This window comes from Athalia rosae, chromosome 1 (genome assembly GCF_917208135.1).
Source record: "Athalia rosae chromosome 1, iyAthRosa1.1, whole genome shotgun sequence".
Lineage (NCBI taxonomy): Eukaryota > Metazoa > Arthropoda > Insecta > Hymenoptera > Athaliidae > Athalia > Athalia rosae.
The window spans coordinates 22,861,942-22,879,901 of NC_064026.1; the positions used below are offsets into that span (position 1 = coordinate 22,861,942).

Genomic DNA, 17,960 nt, shown 5'->3' on the forward strand with positions numbered 1-17,960 from the left:
CGCTGGCATCATCATTTGTTGCTGTTGCGGTGGCTGTTGGGGCTGCTGCTGCTGTTGTTGTTGTTGTTGCGGCGATTGAGAAATCTCAATCTGCTTAACATCCGTCATCTTTGTGAAAGCTTATTGGCTAGCCGAGTATGTCCACAAAGTTTAAACACAAATCAACTACTAGGACAAAGCGATCGATACAGATCACTTGGACAGTATAGCTTTCTTCTTTGCCATCTTAATATCAGTACTGTATTCCATCCACATCTTGTTGGTATTTCTACCACATTGTGGACTCTGAAATGATACATATTATCTCGTAAATGTCTCAAGTCTCAACCATATAACATATTTCTGTTTAAAAAATGTTTAATAAGATTGTTCATGACATTTAAAATTTTAATATCAAACGCCAGCTCCACCTATCACGTTTTTATCATTGCATATTATATATTTTTTATTCAGTCCAGATAATGGTTTATCAGACTTCAAACTCATATCTATATTCCATGACTAGAAGGTAAAATTATCATTGTTTGTGCGGTGTTGCAAAGAGGTATCATCATCCATTTGCTTTTTTCAGTGGGCATTACATTTCGGTAAGTCAAAATTATCAGTAATTATGGCGTATTTTATTTACGAAAATAAAAATTAAATCCAATTCTTGAGCAAATAGGTTATGTCGGTAAGACCGCCAAAGAGATTCAATCTTTAAGCCTAACTCTGAATAACCTAGTTGAGATAATTACTAACGGTGGTTAAATGCAACAGTAGTGTAACGGGTACTTGACGTTTGTTATTTATTAAATGTCTTTTACGTTGCTAGTCACTTGTTCTCAGAAGATTTCAACAAATGCTTCCAGATGAAATTCTACTTTATTTTTCCAAGTTGTCTGCTACAAATATTTGCTAGGATATCGTGCGATTAAACATAACTGGCAATGTTTGATGAGGACGTTACATCCCTAGTAACCCATGAAGAAATCCCTGAAAAATCAATAAATCTTGGGGTGCTGTAGAAATTAATAATATAAACATATTGCATAATTCGAGTCATGATTGAGATGATACGTGGCGGCAATGGTCGATTTACTTTTGCGAGGGGGTTATCTAAATGAAAATAGAAGTGATATCTGACCTAAAGATAATAATACGAGATAAAAATAAAATGGAAAAAGATACAACAAAACACAGCTGTGCCGTTGGCGATACAATCGTAGCGTTCTATGCAAGTAGCTCATTGAGAGCCACGGGTGCGTGTCGTCTTCGTTCTTTTGGTATGCTAGCAATAAGAGCGAGTGTGACGTTCGGGTTGTAGAGATAGTCGAGAAGAACAGAGATGAAACTAATCAGTGAATCTCAACCCGGTTGAGAATCATCGATGTTTTCCAGCACTGCAATATTTCTAGGACAAGTCTTATACCGAAAAAGTATTTTTTTTTCGCATATACGAAGAGAGACCCGCCCGCGTGCATCTTTTATCACATTGTAAGACCGTTTTGCCCGTAGACAAGGTTATTTCGGCTTCGTAGATGTTTATCTGGAATTCTGTCTATTTCAATAAGTTCATAAGTATATTTACCGATGCGAAATGCCCCTATGGGTTGTTCGAAAAATCTAGGTTCGTCGATGTGTAGGAATAGGGAGAGGGGTGTTGGTGTACATGTAGATACTCATGCATCGTGTCCATCTTGGAATAACAAAATACAAAATGTCCGACGAAAACCTCCATAATTAGTCAAACGGGGTGTGAGTGACAACACGGATCTCGCCATAATGGAATCATAATAATAGCTACATAATAATAATAGCACGCAGTGTGTTATATCGCGATTGCGGATAACACAGTTCGTATACGTATAGACAGACGTCTTGAACTAACGAACCAAGAGTAGGTTAGACCGGGAGTCGTAAAGGTTGGAAGGCGTCCTACTCTCCGACATATTGGATTGGGACTAGCTCACCCGTCGCTATCGTCGAGGGCTATGTAGGAACAACACCGTCACACACCAAGGCAAATCTCGATAATTTCGTACTCACTGTATTCACTTGTTCAGCGACTGCGCAGGATTTCTTAACACCTTTTCTAAACGTACACGGTAAAAACCACGATGTTCCACGTTAGAACTTGCTTGAAAATTTTCGTAAAAACTCACGCAAAATGCACTTCGAAAAATATTACAGTTTAGAAAATAATATTCGGAGTTGACGTCGAACCTGAAAGCGTTGGTAGTCGCGCTCGCTGTCTGCCTCCCACTTTGCGAGTGAAGCACCCCTCGCTTCCCCTTCACGAGCCACGACCCTTCTCCCCCCCACATTGTATCGCCCTCGAGCTCCAACACGGATCACCGATTGGTCCAACGTAGACAAATCCCAGAGGCATCGTTCGTGCCGTGAAGGGCGGGGCTTCCGAGATTCGGATTATGGGCGCATGCCTGCATACAAACTCACCTTTTACAGGGCATCGTTCGATTCACACAAGCGAATCACATGCACACACACCGTCTAGAGTCCATAGTAGGACTAATGGCACGAACTCGAGGCTCAACGCCGTACCACGATAGGGAGACAGATCGGGTACTCCTTAAGGACCCCGCGTTTTTTTCTGTCACATTTTTGTATAATACATCTCACCGTTAATCTATCTATCGGAAATTACGTTCCATCGATGTGCAGCTAATTTTCAAGTTTTCAAAGGTACAGCCTGTGTTACTTTTTTACACAATGATTTCTTTTGTGATTCTTGACTGACAATGAGTGGGCATCACAGAGCCTATATGAAGTACGTAAAAGTTGTATATTTCTTATATCCTACCTAGATTCCTACGTCAATTCAAGCACAATATACGTGCAATGCATACAAACTGCATATAAAGAAGTTGCATAATGTGATACTCGAGTCCTTGGTATTGTGCAAAGATTAGATATGGTTTTATATTCGTAACAGGTTTACTAAGGTCACCCATATAGGAGCGCTCGTAATCATCGAGTTGCAGTCATTTTGCTACGCGCTTATTTTTCTCTTTTTTCTCACTCTGATCTGTATCGTATTGTATACGTGATTCTATGCAATGGGTCCCGTTGGCTCTCGACGCCCCTGGCCCAGCTGACTATAAGCCGGGTTTATACCTCCGAGTTAAGTGCGCCGGATGGCAGGGGATTCGTGAAAGGTCGCGGTAGGGGTTACCTCCACCAATCCCGACGGAGATACCCTCTACTCGGGGTTATCCTAAATTCAGGAGCATAAATTCGACCTCACCTATATTATATTGCTGCACCCATAAGATGCTCGCATGCATTCTGACATAACCGAATACATTTCATCGTTATACAGCAGCACATTTTGTGTTACGTAGTAGCTTCAGTGAATGCTGTGTTGATAATTTATTCAAAAAATAAATTTGCTTAGATTTTATCTGATTATTTATCTGATTACTGAAAAATAAAAATCAAAAAAAAATGTAAATGACATCACAAATAAATAATCAATTATTTGTCTCGATTGGTACAGGTTTGTCAAAAATATGGAGGAGTAGGAACGTACCTATATATTGCGATTCAGATCCAGACTCGGTGAATATAATCATGGAGAGACTATAGCAAAATGTTATGGTACACTATATTTATGATTTTTTGTGCCACCGGTAGAGTTAGTTGGGTATAGTGGTGGGGTAAGTAACCAGCCAATGGTTTAGGTCGACCAGGGTTGCCAAGGAAACCGGTTAATGATTCCGGCCGCCACTGAGGAATTGGCTCGACGAGGGTATTCCTGCGCATGCGTATACCGATGGTAGACGATTTATTAATAGCGACCCGTCCCGTTTGTCGGTGTATGCGCTCTGCCGGTTCACGCACACTGATATATCGAATAGATGATGTCGGGCCGGTCACCTCGCCTCCACACGGATAATTAAACTTCTCCACGCACACAGAGACGACGGTTGAAGCCTTGACGACGATTGGTGTCTTCCCCACGTCTAAATCCCCACCCCCCACTGCTCGTCCCTCCAAGCTGCTCTCCTGTTCTCTATCACGTTTTCAGTCACTCAATGCATACAATGTATACATATATACATATGTGCATACGTATTTACCAACATACACGTAAAACGTATATATCTGTAGGCAGTACGTATATACGTGTGATCGAAGGCGAAGGGAAGGGGGCCCCCGTTATATATCCACCAGTGTAAACAGGGGGATCGAATTATACTGTATATAATATCGGCCACTAGAAACCTAGGTGCCTTGGCACGCCCATGTACCAAGGTCAGAATTTGTCCGACACGTCACGGTCTATTAGAACATCATTATATACCTGATTTCCTTCAAACCAGCTGATACCTGTTGTCCTCAAGATCTCCTTTGGGTTGAACACATGGATTGCATGCGATCTCTTCGACGTTGTATATACATGATTCTCATTAAGATTCTTTACAGAAGAGCTGCACTCTTGCAGTGATGCATCTCTTACTTTTACCTTTGCTGTTTATTGTCCCTTCCACATGGGGTTTTGGAAGTTTGCGGGATAAATCTTGAACGATCTGACCTATTGCACGAGATTAATTTTTTTTCCAAGTTTTGTCTTTCTTGAAATGGAAAAACTCATAAGGAGTGTTATGACGTGCATGAGCTTTTCGAGCAAATCATCGTCATAAATTATATATTTTGATGCTTGAAATATTTGTCGAACAGCCATACACATATAGGTATATACCGATGCGAACTCATAATCATGCATGCTCGTTATTTTTTATAGTTTATGAAATAATTTTCGACTTACATTGTAGTCTTTAAAGATGTTCAAATATCTTTGTTACATTGTCTGCGATTTCTGCAGGCATCAGCAGCTCTTACATACACAAACGATTCTGCATGGTTCTTATACTATCATCTATTCTTTACGTCATTGTATAAAACCACCGACATTTACAGATCGTAATACATTACCTGTTCTTGAAACGATCTGTAAAATTCGGTCCCCCAGTTTTATCAACATTTTAAACTGGTATAGCTGCAATAGTATGCAGACCCATAATGATAAAAACCGAAAGTAGGATAACAAAATTATTTACTCCAACGAGAGAATAACAAAAAAAATGTAATCAACTAACAATAGTTGAGACATGGAGAAACAAAGTCACAGGTAGAGTTATCTCGTACGTTCATGTATTATATCATATGGACTGCATCGACGAAGGCACATGTGAACTGCATTGCAGCCAGGACAAAGTGAGGACATCAATCAGTGTTAGGCCTGACACATGAGAGCTTCGTCTCCACCCACGCTAAAAAAAAAGTGGAAAGAAAAGTAAAAGGAACAAAAAAAGAAGGAATAATAAAACTAAACTAAATAAAAAACCAACAAGTACTTCGCTACAAGGGATCACCTCACGTCTAAGGTTTCGAGATACCAATAGCCCCCTGGAAGGTTTTGTTACCACAAATCACATACGATGTAGAGCTCTCCTTAATCCGTGTAAATCAGGTCTCCAACAATATGCGCGATATAACACAGATAAGAAGAAACCGAAATCCTCCCTCTCCACAACGATGTGATATGTATGCATATACACACCTCCCAGCTCTCTTTTCTTTGTTTCTCTGAAATAATTAAGGATAAAAATTGTTTATGAAACACCTATAAGAGCTCTACTCCGTGCTACCTCCCCGTCGCCGCCGCCCCCTCCTCTTCCTCGTCGTCCCGTCAAATTCCGAGTCTCCCCCCCCCCCGCCCAATCCGTCCCTCTCTTTTATCACCGGCGACGATATTCATCCGTCTCTCTTTCTCCCTATCGTTTACTCTCTCGGCCTTTCCCCTTTTCTCCCATGCCACCCGATAGCTCCGTTTCCCTCTCCACATCCACCATCTCCTTCCTTTTCATCTCGTGTCTCACTCGCTCGTCGCCTCTCCGCAATTGTAGACCACGAAGAATAGTGGACTAGAACGCGCTTGCGGGGTGGGCGTTTCACGCTCACGTGACGAGCGACCAGCGACTGTATAACATGTACAGTGTGGGTTGGAGCGTGCTATAGACATATGTGTAGGGGATACGGTATATGTATGGAAAAGATTCATGTATATAGGTAGGTATAATATCCCTGGAGTGGGGCAAGGGGTCGAAGAGAGGGAAAAATCTCTGTGTGCGTGTACATATGTACAGCAGATATACACAGATGTATAGATATACAGACCTCTTACATTGTGAGCATGAATAATTGTGATGAACATTCGCGCGGGCTTCTAAACCGCCGTCCCCCTCTGCCCGCGCCGCTTCGCCAACTCATTCGGCCTACCGGAGTTTTGGTGGTGGTCCGTATATCGCTCTTCTCCCTCATTCTGCACGCAGCACGTCTCGCATCCAGAATCACCCTCTGCGCGCATACTTTGTATTGTTATATATGTATACACGACGTTAGGCATATATCGCAATGTATTTGTGGATAATACTATGAAGGTATACAGCACATCCCACATGTGTATGTACTTATACATGTATAAGCTACATTATATACCTACTCGTGTAAATATTGACCAGAATGATCAGTCCGTGTCTTAATTCGAGATGCAGGTGACGATTATCTCCGTCATCTTAATCTATGATCAGATATTACGTACTCATATGCTAGACCCATGTATATATACAAGTACGCACATGCATGCTATTCCTTACACAGCTACGAGCAAAACTGAAGTTGAAATAAAAGATGGCGAAGGATGGCTTAATCGGTTTTAAATCTGTTGAATTTTAATAGCAATCAATCAATCGATAGCAATCTATATTGCCGCAGTATATAATGTATTAATGTAATGCATGTATATATATATATACATATAGATATATGTATGATAAATAAATAAATTAATAAGTTTGATAAATAAATATCATATTGCAATATCTTTTTCTAATTTGATTTCTGTATTACTCCATAATACTCATATTATTCATATGGTGTGAAAATAACGGACAGAATTTAATAAGACATATTTATATAATTTCCAAAATGCCTTTGATCTCCTGATGGCATAAGTTTCAATATACATAAATCTCATCTCCTCCCCCCGAAATTGTCGGCCCACGAACGTTCAACCGTCCATTTTGCTATATTGTGCATATAACGTTACATACGCTGCAGCGGTACTGCAACATTACTCTTGTGTAAGTTTAACACGTATAAATACCTGATTGCAAAAATTTCAATTACGCAAGTTACACTCACTCGAAATGTACTAACTTCCAGCTAATATCTTGCGCTATATATGTATACAATAATAGACCATTTTCGACGTGTGCAGCTCTTTCATTTGTTGCACAATGTAGGCAACCCCCACGCAATTTCTGTAATAAAAGACTTGAGTATAAATGAATAGATGATTACCTACACCGACGAAGTATAAGGGAGTATCGTTAACGATCATCACCACAGAGTGTAGATTATATCACATCCGAATCAATAATATTGTTACCGAAATAAGGAGAGAATCGATATCGTGCGAATAGAATTATTTGATACTCTGCAACATGTTGAGCAAGTTTATTCCCTCGAATGACTAATGATAACATTCATTCAGAAAAGTATTCGTAAACAATTTGACGATGACGGGAGATTTGTTTTTCAAGGAAGAATGATACGCGACACGTTCTTGCGAGTTTCGAAATTTCTGAAATAAGAATCAAAACGTTCTTATAACGATGCAAGAAACGAAATTCTCTAATCTAGTGATATACATAGGTCTTCTGCATATACCACATGTTATATAAATACAAACACATCGCGTTGTTCTCAAATTTTAGGTATGAGGAAATATTATTTAAGCAGTTTGTATCTTTTTATTCCCAAATCAAGACTAGGTACGTATATTTAAAATACTACATAGTCTTCGCTATGTGGGTAGGAATTATAATCTTATCAGTAGATAATACATCGCTTTTTGCTTGTCCAATTAAATACACATGTTTTTATCTGATCAAATAGTTCGTGTGTGCAGCAAAATGTTTCCGGAAATAGTGTTGGACACAATAAACATTTGTGTTCCACATGATATACTTATATACAATATTTTGCTATAGACACATGATCGACATATATTTTAGGTGATTCAAATTGAGTTGGCTTTGTGTTGTATATATACGTTAAACGCTATACATACGTATGTGCAGCACAATGATGTTCATAGATAACATAAAACTGCAGCACGCATACCTACATATATATGTAAATGTATGAATACTGCATATCTCTTGCATGACGATAACTCGGAACAAATACCGGAACTATGACTGTACGATGACACAGGCAAGCGTATACGACATTATACATTGCAACTTACCTCGATACTCTGCACAGTAATACAATGAACGATAGATATATGTATAGGAACCCGATTAAATTTGTTACACTCGTACTTGCGGTGTGATTAATTGTTTAGAATCTTGTTCGTTACTCGTAGGCCCGAACACGTGGCTCGTGTTAACACGTGAGACGTGGGTAACACGTGAGACGTGGACCTACAAATAACGAATAAGATCTTTTGTTTGAAACCCGCGCAATAATTATATGAAAATTGGTTCAGTAGTTATTGAGTTTATCGAGAACAAACGAACGAACAAATCTTCATTAGCATGCATAAATATGTGTTACAGTAAAATAGCTCGGAATGTATACAAAGTATGCATATATACAAATGTCTATACATATAGGTACACTGCCGGCAAAAAGTTTCGATACACTCGTCGAGATTTCTAGTTATAGTAAAAGTCGGATTTATCGGTCAAAAAAATATATAATCGGATTTTACGAACGATGTTTTGAAGGGGACAGATTCGGCTTCATTTTTTTTTTTTTTTAAATTTACGATTTTTTCTGGACTCCGTATAAATTTTCCAATGTGGCCATTTTGCGAAAATTTTTCGCTCTTCGAAAATTGTACCTGTGATCCGTGGAAATTTTTTTTGTCTGCTTTTCCGATGAAAAACTGAAAGCGGACGTCTCAGGCTTCATTTTCATTTTTTAAAAAGTTCCCTGCAATTTTTTTCGCGCCGTTATATTGCATTTCTGGCGAAAAAAACCAAGTTTCAGAAAATGCGTGGTTATCCGAGAACTATGGGGTTACGGAGAAAATGTCAAGGGGGTGAAAAGTTGCATGAGTTCACACTGGGATAGCTGGAATTTTTTCGAACTTTTTTTCTTCTCCTTTTGCTGCGGAAGGAAGCCACTCCACTCGCATCAGATCCGAACTAATCGAAAGAAGGAAAAATAATTTTTGAAAAAATTTCAGCTATCCCAGTGTGAACTCATGCAACTTTTCACCCCCTTAACATTTTTTCCGTAATTTCCGTAGAACTTTGCTTTTTTCGCCAAAAATGCAATAACTTTTAGTTTTTCATAGAAACACACGGATTACAGTTCTAATTTCGAAGAGCGAAGAATTTCCAAAAAATGACCACATTGCAAAATTCGTTCAGAGTCCAAAAAAAAGTCGTACTTTTTGAAAGAAAAAAATTATACAAAGATAAATCTCTTTCATACAAAACGCCGTTTGACAAATGCGATTATATATATTTTTTTAACAAAGTATCCAATTTTTAGTGTGGCTAGAAATCTCGACAAGTGTATCCAATCTTTTGACCGGCAGTGTATATTATATATACGTTGCATTGATGCAGGTCGTGACGAATAGATGATTATATTATTTATATATGTGTACACGCTTAAATAGGTGCACATGCATGTAGATATGCATATCGCGCTGCAAGATATGTGCGTGCAGTGAGATTTTATTCTAAAGAACATTGTGTGTCATTACTTTTCTACAATTATTCAAGTACCTATACTATTTTATCGCGTGTACATCATAGAACGGTATTCCGAAACATGCATTTGTGCTGCACGCGTCCTTGTCGGGTCATTTCTTAATTTCAATGCAACTACAGTGCACTGCATTTTCAAAGATTATAATTACTATGATTGGAATACTCAGGAGTGAGAAATTTACCAGGTTTCAAAATTTTTGAATGTCAATATTAAAACTGATGTTATAAAACGAAAAAGTAACCCAGCTCCAAAAGTAAAAAATCGTTCTTCTATTCAAATGCATGGCGAGAATTACCCAAAATTGAGCTATATATGAGCCATGCCCATTATTATTTTGTACGTTGCTTTCGATTCATTTTGCAGAGTCATTTCTCTTGAACGTGGGAGAAATACATTGATAAATTACCCTTGATATGGACTGTATATAGTCTGTAATACATTGTAGGTACCTATAGGCAGATGTTCATATATCTGCATAAGAACTTCCCTCTATAAAGCTCACCCTAATATACAGCAATTACTAATTTCTAATTGCAAATCTGCCTTTTCTATACTTCAGTCATTCATATCCAGGCTTTAAGTACGTATAGATACCGCGCTATATATATATCAGAAATTAATAAACCGCGATGATGCTGATGATAATTCTGCACTGCAGTGTTATCGAGATGAGTCTATTATAAAAAGATAGATTTTTTTTTACAATTATACACGAACCTTAAATATGATTATGCATGGTATATATAACACACATATGTAGAAGATATATAGCGTATATGAGATGATGCCACTGTAAATGTGACAATCCCCAGCGGCACCCTTCGCGAAGCTCGGCGCGATAAAATTACCTTGTCCACTTCATTTCACCGCCTCGAAGATGTTGATGGCTCCTGCGTCGCGACTGCTGCGTTATATATTACCCATGTCGAAACGAAGGCTGATTATAAATCGTTCGTTCAGCAAATACTGCGAAATGATAATAATATGCTGATGACATTTGTCAGATGAAGCTTGAGATTATGGATAGGCTGTACACGGTTGAAAGATATTTGCTGAATAACTTTTTGGAAATATGTACATATGGAACTTTACTTACCTGTGAAGTGAAATTCATTCGTCTGATTTTTAACCTGAAAAAATAATCGTCTATATTACACATACATGACGGTGTAACACAGTGTTTCATATGTTCGCACAAATTTTCGTTTTACCAGGATAATCTTTATTGAAACATGTATACAAAGTATAATTGTTCACAGATCTCACATAATAAATTGGAACGAGTATACATATTTGTGGATATATTATGCACGCCATAATCCAAAGTTTATGCAACGACGGGACAATATGGAACCTAAGGTTCAATGCGCGCTGCAGAATAAAATACCTGTAGATGCACCGCCATTATGTCAAATTGAGCAACCGGGCGAAGTAGAATATATTCCTGCAACAGTTCGAAGGATTGGTCTCACTGCACATCGTTTTATTAAAATTGTCAATGTCTCTCGCTCTTGTTCTGCATTGCGACCAGTTTTATATTTCACAGTATATGCGTATAAATCGTACGTTGTGATTAGGTAGAGAACTCTGAACTCATAGTTTTGCCTTTTTGATAATAATAATAATAATAATAATAATAATAATAATAATAATAATTTATACGATACAGTACATACAGGCGATTTCTCACAATAAGTTCTAATGCTTCGTCGAAAATTCATAAAGCTTTTCATAAAGTAAAATTTGTTGTCTCTTAATATATGACCCCTGAAGGTAGAGCAGAAGCTTTATTTTGTGACTTTGAAAGTGCATACATGTGCAGTCTGCACTGTATAGATGAGCAGGTTATAGGGCCATTATTGTGAGGTGTTATTCCATTTTCCATGTTTCTTTTTTTTCATTGTCAACTACGATATTTGGTGAATGCGTTTATATACCTATACATTTGGGGTGTATATGTATTCAGAGCGATGGCGTGAGTGCGCTTGAGAGTTTTGCATATTCCTTATACATATGTATTAACTTCCTATTGCATTTTTACAACAGATTCTCACTGCAGAATATCTGAGTGGTAAAATTGCAAGACATTTTAGTGTAATTGTCATCAGTATAATTTGATATTCCGACAATTAATGTACTTTAGAATTATTTGATAGAAGGTTTTTAAAAAATATATGTAGGTCTAATCATGATATAATTCATTTTTCATCGATGTACATGTACAATGTACATTATACCATATACCTAGTTAATTTTCTTACGTGTTAGGTATATGTATATAAGAGATGAACGTCGTATAACTATCTGTCACATATACCCTCCCTGCCCCTTTACACAACGTGATCCCTACTCATGGAGAAAGGGAGACGTCGGGTGGCTCCCCCTTCTATACTCTGAACCTTCCACCCTTAATTCTGCCCTGCAACAACCCCTCGGATCTCGTGGTTTCGTCTCTCTCATCGCCACTGGCGATTGTCAAGTGTTTTTTCCACCTCTTAATTCTTAGGCACGTGTACAATCGGATGTAACTTTTACTATTTTTACCAACTTCATTAGATCACACATACATTATACAACACAGACATATGTGTATTATACGACGTGTTCAGTGTGTTACACATTGATAGTCCAGTAAATTAATGAAACAACTGTACATTATTGTCCTATTTAAAAAAAATTCTGTATGTACACACGTATGACATTTTATTATTGCGTTCATGAAAAACCGTCATATATAATCATATATACCTATATTTGCATTGCTCGACAGCATAAAAATATATACATTATTCCACCTTGTACCCTCGGATCATTATGACGTTATAATGGAAGTACTTGCGGTGCAGTGATTGGCAACATTTAGTTACAATTTACATAATTTGACTCGTGTGCAATCTGTTGCACATGCACAATAGTGCACAAAGAGAACGAATTATTCCTAATGGAATGATAAATATGTAATATTATTTTGTGGACTGCAATGTTGTCAAGAAAATATGCATTTCTATTATAGTGAACCAAAATTTATATCGGTATAAATAAATTGGTCTGCAACATTCACTTATGAATGTGCCCTGCATTTTGCGATTTCTTTGAATCGTCATTATTTTTCTGAAGTTCTATTCGTTAAAAAGATATGAATAAAATATAATACGAAACAAATCAAGATGCTTCTTCGCCGCGGTTGGCCTATACTGTATTTATAGAGTACCTATAGCAACAACGTGGACCGTTTGTGTTCCGTTGTTAGTATCGTGGCTGCATATTTTTCTGTAGGTATGAAATAAAAAACCCTTTCCCCCACCCCTCGAGCCCAACCGTGCCACTGACCGCTACCCCGTGGAGTACAGTCGCCCCAGGGAATATCCCAGGACCGAATAACTGCTTCATTGCAGAGTAACGTTGGTCGTAAATCCTCTGATCCGCGTGCGATCGCTTAAAGTGGTAAATCTGCCACGACTAGTACCCATTACAAGGTTATTACCATTTCAAGGACTAAATTTTCTTCAATGCGAATAAACACGTATATAGCATATAGAATTTTACCTCCAACCGAGAAGGGAATGAACTTGTGCGGGCGACTGTACGCCGTCCCGCCAGCATACACTCCCATCGGCACGGGACGACGACGAGGACGACGTGGAGAATTTCAACTCCCAAACCGAGAGCGAACGCATCGCATAATTCAGTCCGAAACTCTAAACTCTCGCCGGTTATTGGTTGTTACCTCTTGTGTCTGACTCGTGGAATTATGTTAACGATTTTAGGCTTTCAAATTAATTTCGTACACGCATGATATCTACCTATTTCGGCAAATACATTGTATAAATTTTTATTTTCTGCAGACTACTGATTGTGAGGCTGAACAGCAATGTTGGGAAATGTTAAAAATGTCTTGTGCCGGGTGCAGCATGGGACTCGAAAAGGAGGCCTAGACTCCATCAGGTTGACGGAGGCAAAAACAATGTTCTTTGCTATGGATCATAGTCGTGCCATTTCGCAGAAGCCGGAACCGACCGCTGTTAGGTACAAAGTAACACGTGGTCCATACGCGACGGTAACCGACAGCCATCTACAGTTCCTTGAGAATCTTCTTGGCAAAGAGAGACTCCTCACCGATCCCGACGAATGCGAGAGTTACAACGTCGATTGGGCTAGAATGGTCAGAGGTGGGTGGAATCTGGTAGGAGTATAACTCAAACTTAAACGCAGCTAGAACCTGCGCGGTTTGTATGGAGATGGTCTTTCGAAGGTGGGTGGGAGAAAGAGGGAAAAAGGGGAGGAGCTGAGCGCGAGGGAGACGACCTGCGTGCTCTTTCTTCTTTCGTCTGTCTTTTCATCGTTTTCGTTTTTTTCTTTTGGTTTTTCAAATATCCGTCTCGTTTTTCTTATTTTTAAGTAATAGTTTTTTTTTTGTTCTTAACCGCCATTTTCATCGAACGTTGATGCATCGGATTCTCTCCGTGATTCCCAAGAGTAATTTTTTGCGGGGTTTCATCCCCATGGTATTCGGTTCTACGTATCCCAAGAGAGAGGATTATTTCAGAGGGTGGATGTCGGTGGTAAAAACTAAATGGGAGCGTGCCACTCACTTTTTTAGTGTCACAGCGACATCTATCAATAGCGTTTCTAAACTTCTGCTTCCCCTGCACAGATGATCATTTTTTTCAACACCGTTTGAATTTGAATTACTGTTTTATTCGTTGAGGGTTTTTTTTCATTTCAACATTGTTCGCCGTTCGAAAATTTCAACATTTTCAGGATGCAGTCGAGTTGTCGTAAAACCAAAGACTACGGAGGAAGTTTCAGCAATATTGCAGTACTGCAATGAGAACCGACTGGCGGTATGCCCTCAGGGTGGAAACACAGGACTCGTTGGCGGCAGTGTTCCTGTCTTTGATGAAATTGTACTTTCCACCAGTCTTATGAACAAAATCATAGATCTTGATGAAACATCAAGTAGCTATTGCCTATAATTATCTTAATACCTTTGCTTTGGGTCTAATACCACAATGGGCCTGTAAGATAACATTTTATAACCAGGTACCGTAGTTTGTGAAGCCGGCTGTATTCTGGAAACATTGGATACTCATTTGGTAGAGACTGCTAATATGATGATGCCACTCGATCTGGGAGCTAAAGGTAGTTGCCAGATTGGCGGCTGCATTTCTACCAACGCAGGTGGTATTCGACTTCTGCGTTATGGAAATCTACACGGGAATGTATTGGGACTTGAAGCAGTGAGTCACTTATTCAAATCTCGTCAATATTTAGTGCGCTTAAATTTCACTGCTTGAATCATTGGGCATTCGTTCGTATCTGCGGTGATGAGTCCTTTAGGTATGATTCCTTCATTTCCTCCAAAAGGTAAAGGCGAATGGGGAAATAGTGGATTGTCTGAACACTTTGAAGAAAGACAACACTGGATACCATCTGAAACACTTGTTTATCGGGTCTGAAGGAACATTGGGAATCGTGACCAAAGTAGCCATACAATGTCCGCCCGTTCCAAAGTCGCTGAGTGTGGCTTTGCTTGGCGAGTAGACTCGATTTTATCTTTCGTTTTGAGAGAGCTACGAATAATTTAAAATGCCTCGTTACAAATTCGATCAATAAAATTTTCAGGCTTGACCAGCTTTGATGATGTATTAAAGACATATCGTTTGGCAAAAACAGAATTAGCTGAGATTTTATCTTCCTGTGAAATGATGGACCGTTCCGCTATGGCGGTTTGCACGGATAATCTAGGAATGAAAAATCCTTTAGCTGTGGATAACGACGGCTATGAATTTTATCTGCTAATTGAAATATCAGGAAGCCATGCCGGCCACGATGCAGAAAAACTTAACACATTCCTAGAAAAAGCCATGGAACAAGAATTAGTACAAAATGGTACGGTTGCGACTGAACCAACGAAAATCAAAGTATGTAAGAATACTTCGAATTTAAAATTCTGCCCGACGATCTCTCAACAAATGCAATAGCCTTTCATATAACTGAAATATCCACAACTTTCAGAATATTTGGAGCTTGAGAGACAGCATTAGTAATGGTATTCTTCTGGATGGTTATCCCTATAAATATGATGTTTCATTACGACTGTCAGACTATTACCAAACAGTTGAAGCTCTTCGGAAACATTTGACAGACCCTCGTATCAAACGAGTTTCTGGATATGGCCATATTGGTAAGTATCTCATGGAAGCATATTTTTATTATTGAAAGCGAAACAACCTGCTTGGACCGAATTCCTTTCAGGGGATGGAAATTTGCATGTGCAAGTGACGACATCCGAATACATTGAGGAAGTAGCACAGCAGATCGAGCCATTCATTTTCGAATATGTTTCGAATTTAAAGGGAAGCGTGAGTGCAGAGCATGGAATTGGATTTAAAAAAACAAAGTTTTTACACCTCAGCAAAAACCCATCAGCCATAAAGTTAATGTATGAACTCAAACAGTTGATGGATCCTAATGGAATTCTGAATCCATACAAGGTCTTACCTACTTTATAATTTTCCGAACATGCGAGTTTTACCCGGCCGGGAAATTTCCTCCATGCCTATTGTATATATTTCAACATAATCCCAAAATTAAAAGCTTGATAATACTATAATTTTGTTGTGATGTGTACATATGATTTTGTGTTGCATTGTGAAATATTAAAACGATTGAATTCAGCAATTACAAGGTGGATTACAATTGTCTCCAAATATGTAACCTGAGCCAAACAATTCGCTGAAAAATAATAATTCGTGAGTGTGGCTATTCCCTAATGTAGACTACGCAATCAATAACATTTTGTGTCCATGCGCCAACTTGTAGGCTGTTAGAGTTCCGAGTTTTTACCATGTTCCAACACCGAGGTGAACTTGGCCTTTCATTATATACCATCTAAAAAGATGTTTGCCACTGTTGTCCTTCGTTTGCCAATGTTTTCCATTGATTGCCCTCCGTTTGCCATCGATTGTCCTCCGTTTGCGAATGTTTGCCATATCTTTATGTTGTAGTTTGCCTGTCCTTACTTTAAAATTTATCCGTTCTCGAAAATCGGAGGAGCTAACTTCACCAATTTGGCCTCTCTCCATATGCCTCATCAACATTTTTTTTCCCAGCGATTGTCCTCCGATTGCCAGAGTTTGACATATCTTTGTATTCTAGTTTGCCTCTTCTTACTTCAAAAGTTATATGTTTTCGAAAACGGGTTACTCTCAAAGTTAAAATGAGCAAACGAAAATAAGGGTGTGGCAGACATTGGCAAACGAAGGACAATGGGCGGTCGAATTTTTTTACGAATAGGCATATGTTGGGGGGCCAACCTGGCGAAGTCGGCTATCCTAATTTCCGAAAACGGGCAAACGGACGACAATCAATGCCAAACATTGGCAAACGGAGGACAATCGATGGCAAACGGTGGACAGTCAATGGCAAACGGAGGACAGTCAATGGAAAACATTGGCAAACGGAGGACAATCGATGGCAAACGGTGGACAGTCAATGGCGAACATTGGCAAACGGAGGTCAATCGATGGCAAACATTGGCAAACGGAGGACAGTCAATGGAAAACATTGGCAAACGGAGGACAATCGATGGCAAACGGTGGACAGTCAATGGCAAAAATTGGCAAACGGAGGACAGTCAATGGAAAACATTGGCAAACGGAGGACAATCGATGGCAAACGGAGGACAATCGATGGCAAACGGTGGACAGTCAATGGCGAACATTGGCAAACGGAGGACAATCGATGGCAAACGGTGGACAGTCAATGGCGAACATTGGCAAACGGAGGTCAATCGATGGCAAACGGAGGACAATCGATGGCAAACGGTGGACAGTCAATGGCGAACATTTGCAAACGGAGGACAATTGATGGCAAACGGTGGACAGTCGATGGCAAACATTGGCAAACGGAGGACAATTGATGGCAAACATTGGCAAACGGAGGACAGTCAATGGAAAACATTGGCAAACGGAGGACAATCGATGGCAAACGGAGGACAATCGATGGCAAACGGTGGACAGTCAATGGCGAACATTGGCAAACGGAGGTCAATCGATGGCAAACGGAGGACAATCGATGGCAAACGGAGGACAATCGATGGCAAACGGAGGACAATCGATGGCAAACGGTGGACAGTCAATGGCGAACATTGG

At 39.3% G+C, this 17,960-nt stretch overlaps 2 protein-coding genes across 3 annotated transcripts in view; one reads left to right on the forward strand and one right to left on the reverse strand.

Moving 5' to 3' along the window:
• Positions 1-2,239, reverse strand: part of LOC105691388 (polyhomeotic-proximal chromatin protein-like) — a 7,874-nt gene extending 5,635 nt beyond the window's left edge. Inside the window, exons 1-2 of one of the 2 annotated variants that reach the window (XM_048652107.1) lie at positions 2,029-2,239; positions 1-285 (exon numbers count right to left, since the gene is read on the reverse strand). The exon at positions 1-285 is cut by the window's left edge and continues 375 nt beyond it. In XM_048652107.1, the coding sequence (XP_048508064.1) occupies positions 1-108 (108 nt within the window). In that variant the 5' untranslated portion in view covers positions 109-285; positions 2,029-2,239. Of the gene's footprint in view, positions 286-741; positions 1,239-2,028 lie in introns of those variants that run through there. The other variant, XM_048652489.1, reaches the window with a different exon arrangement.
• LOC105691387 (D-2-hydroxyglutarate dehydrogenase, mitochondrial) lies at positions 451-16,491 on the forward strand. The gene is made up of 8 exons (XM_012409825.3): positions 451-587; positions 13,650-13,973; positions 14,566-14,763; positions 14,848-15,044; positions 15,172-15,340; positions 15,430-15,728; positions 15,823-15,991; positions 16,063-16,491. The coding sequence occupies exons 2-8, from the start codon at positions 13,676-13,678 to the stop codon at positions 16,317-16,319; spliced, it is 1,587 nt and encodes a 528-aa protein (XP_012265248.2). The 5' UTR covers positions 451-587; positions 13,650-13,675; the 3' UTR covers positions 16,320-16,491.
• Positions 16,492-17,960: the final 1,469 nt, after the last annotated feature.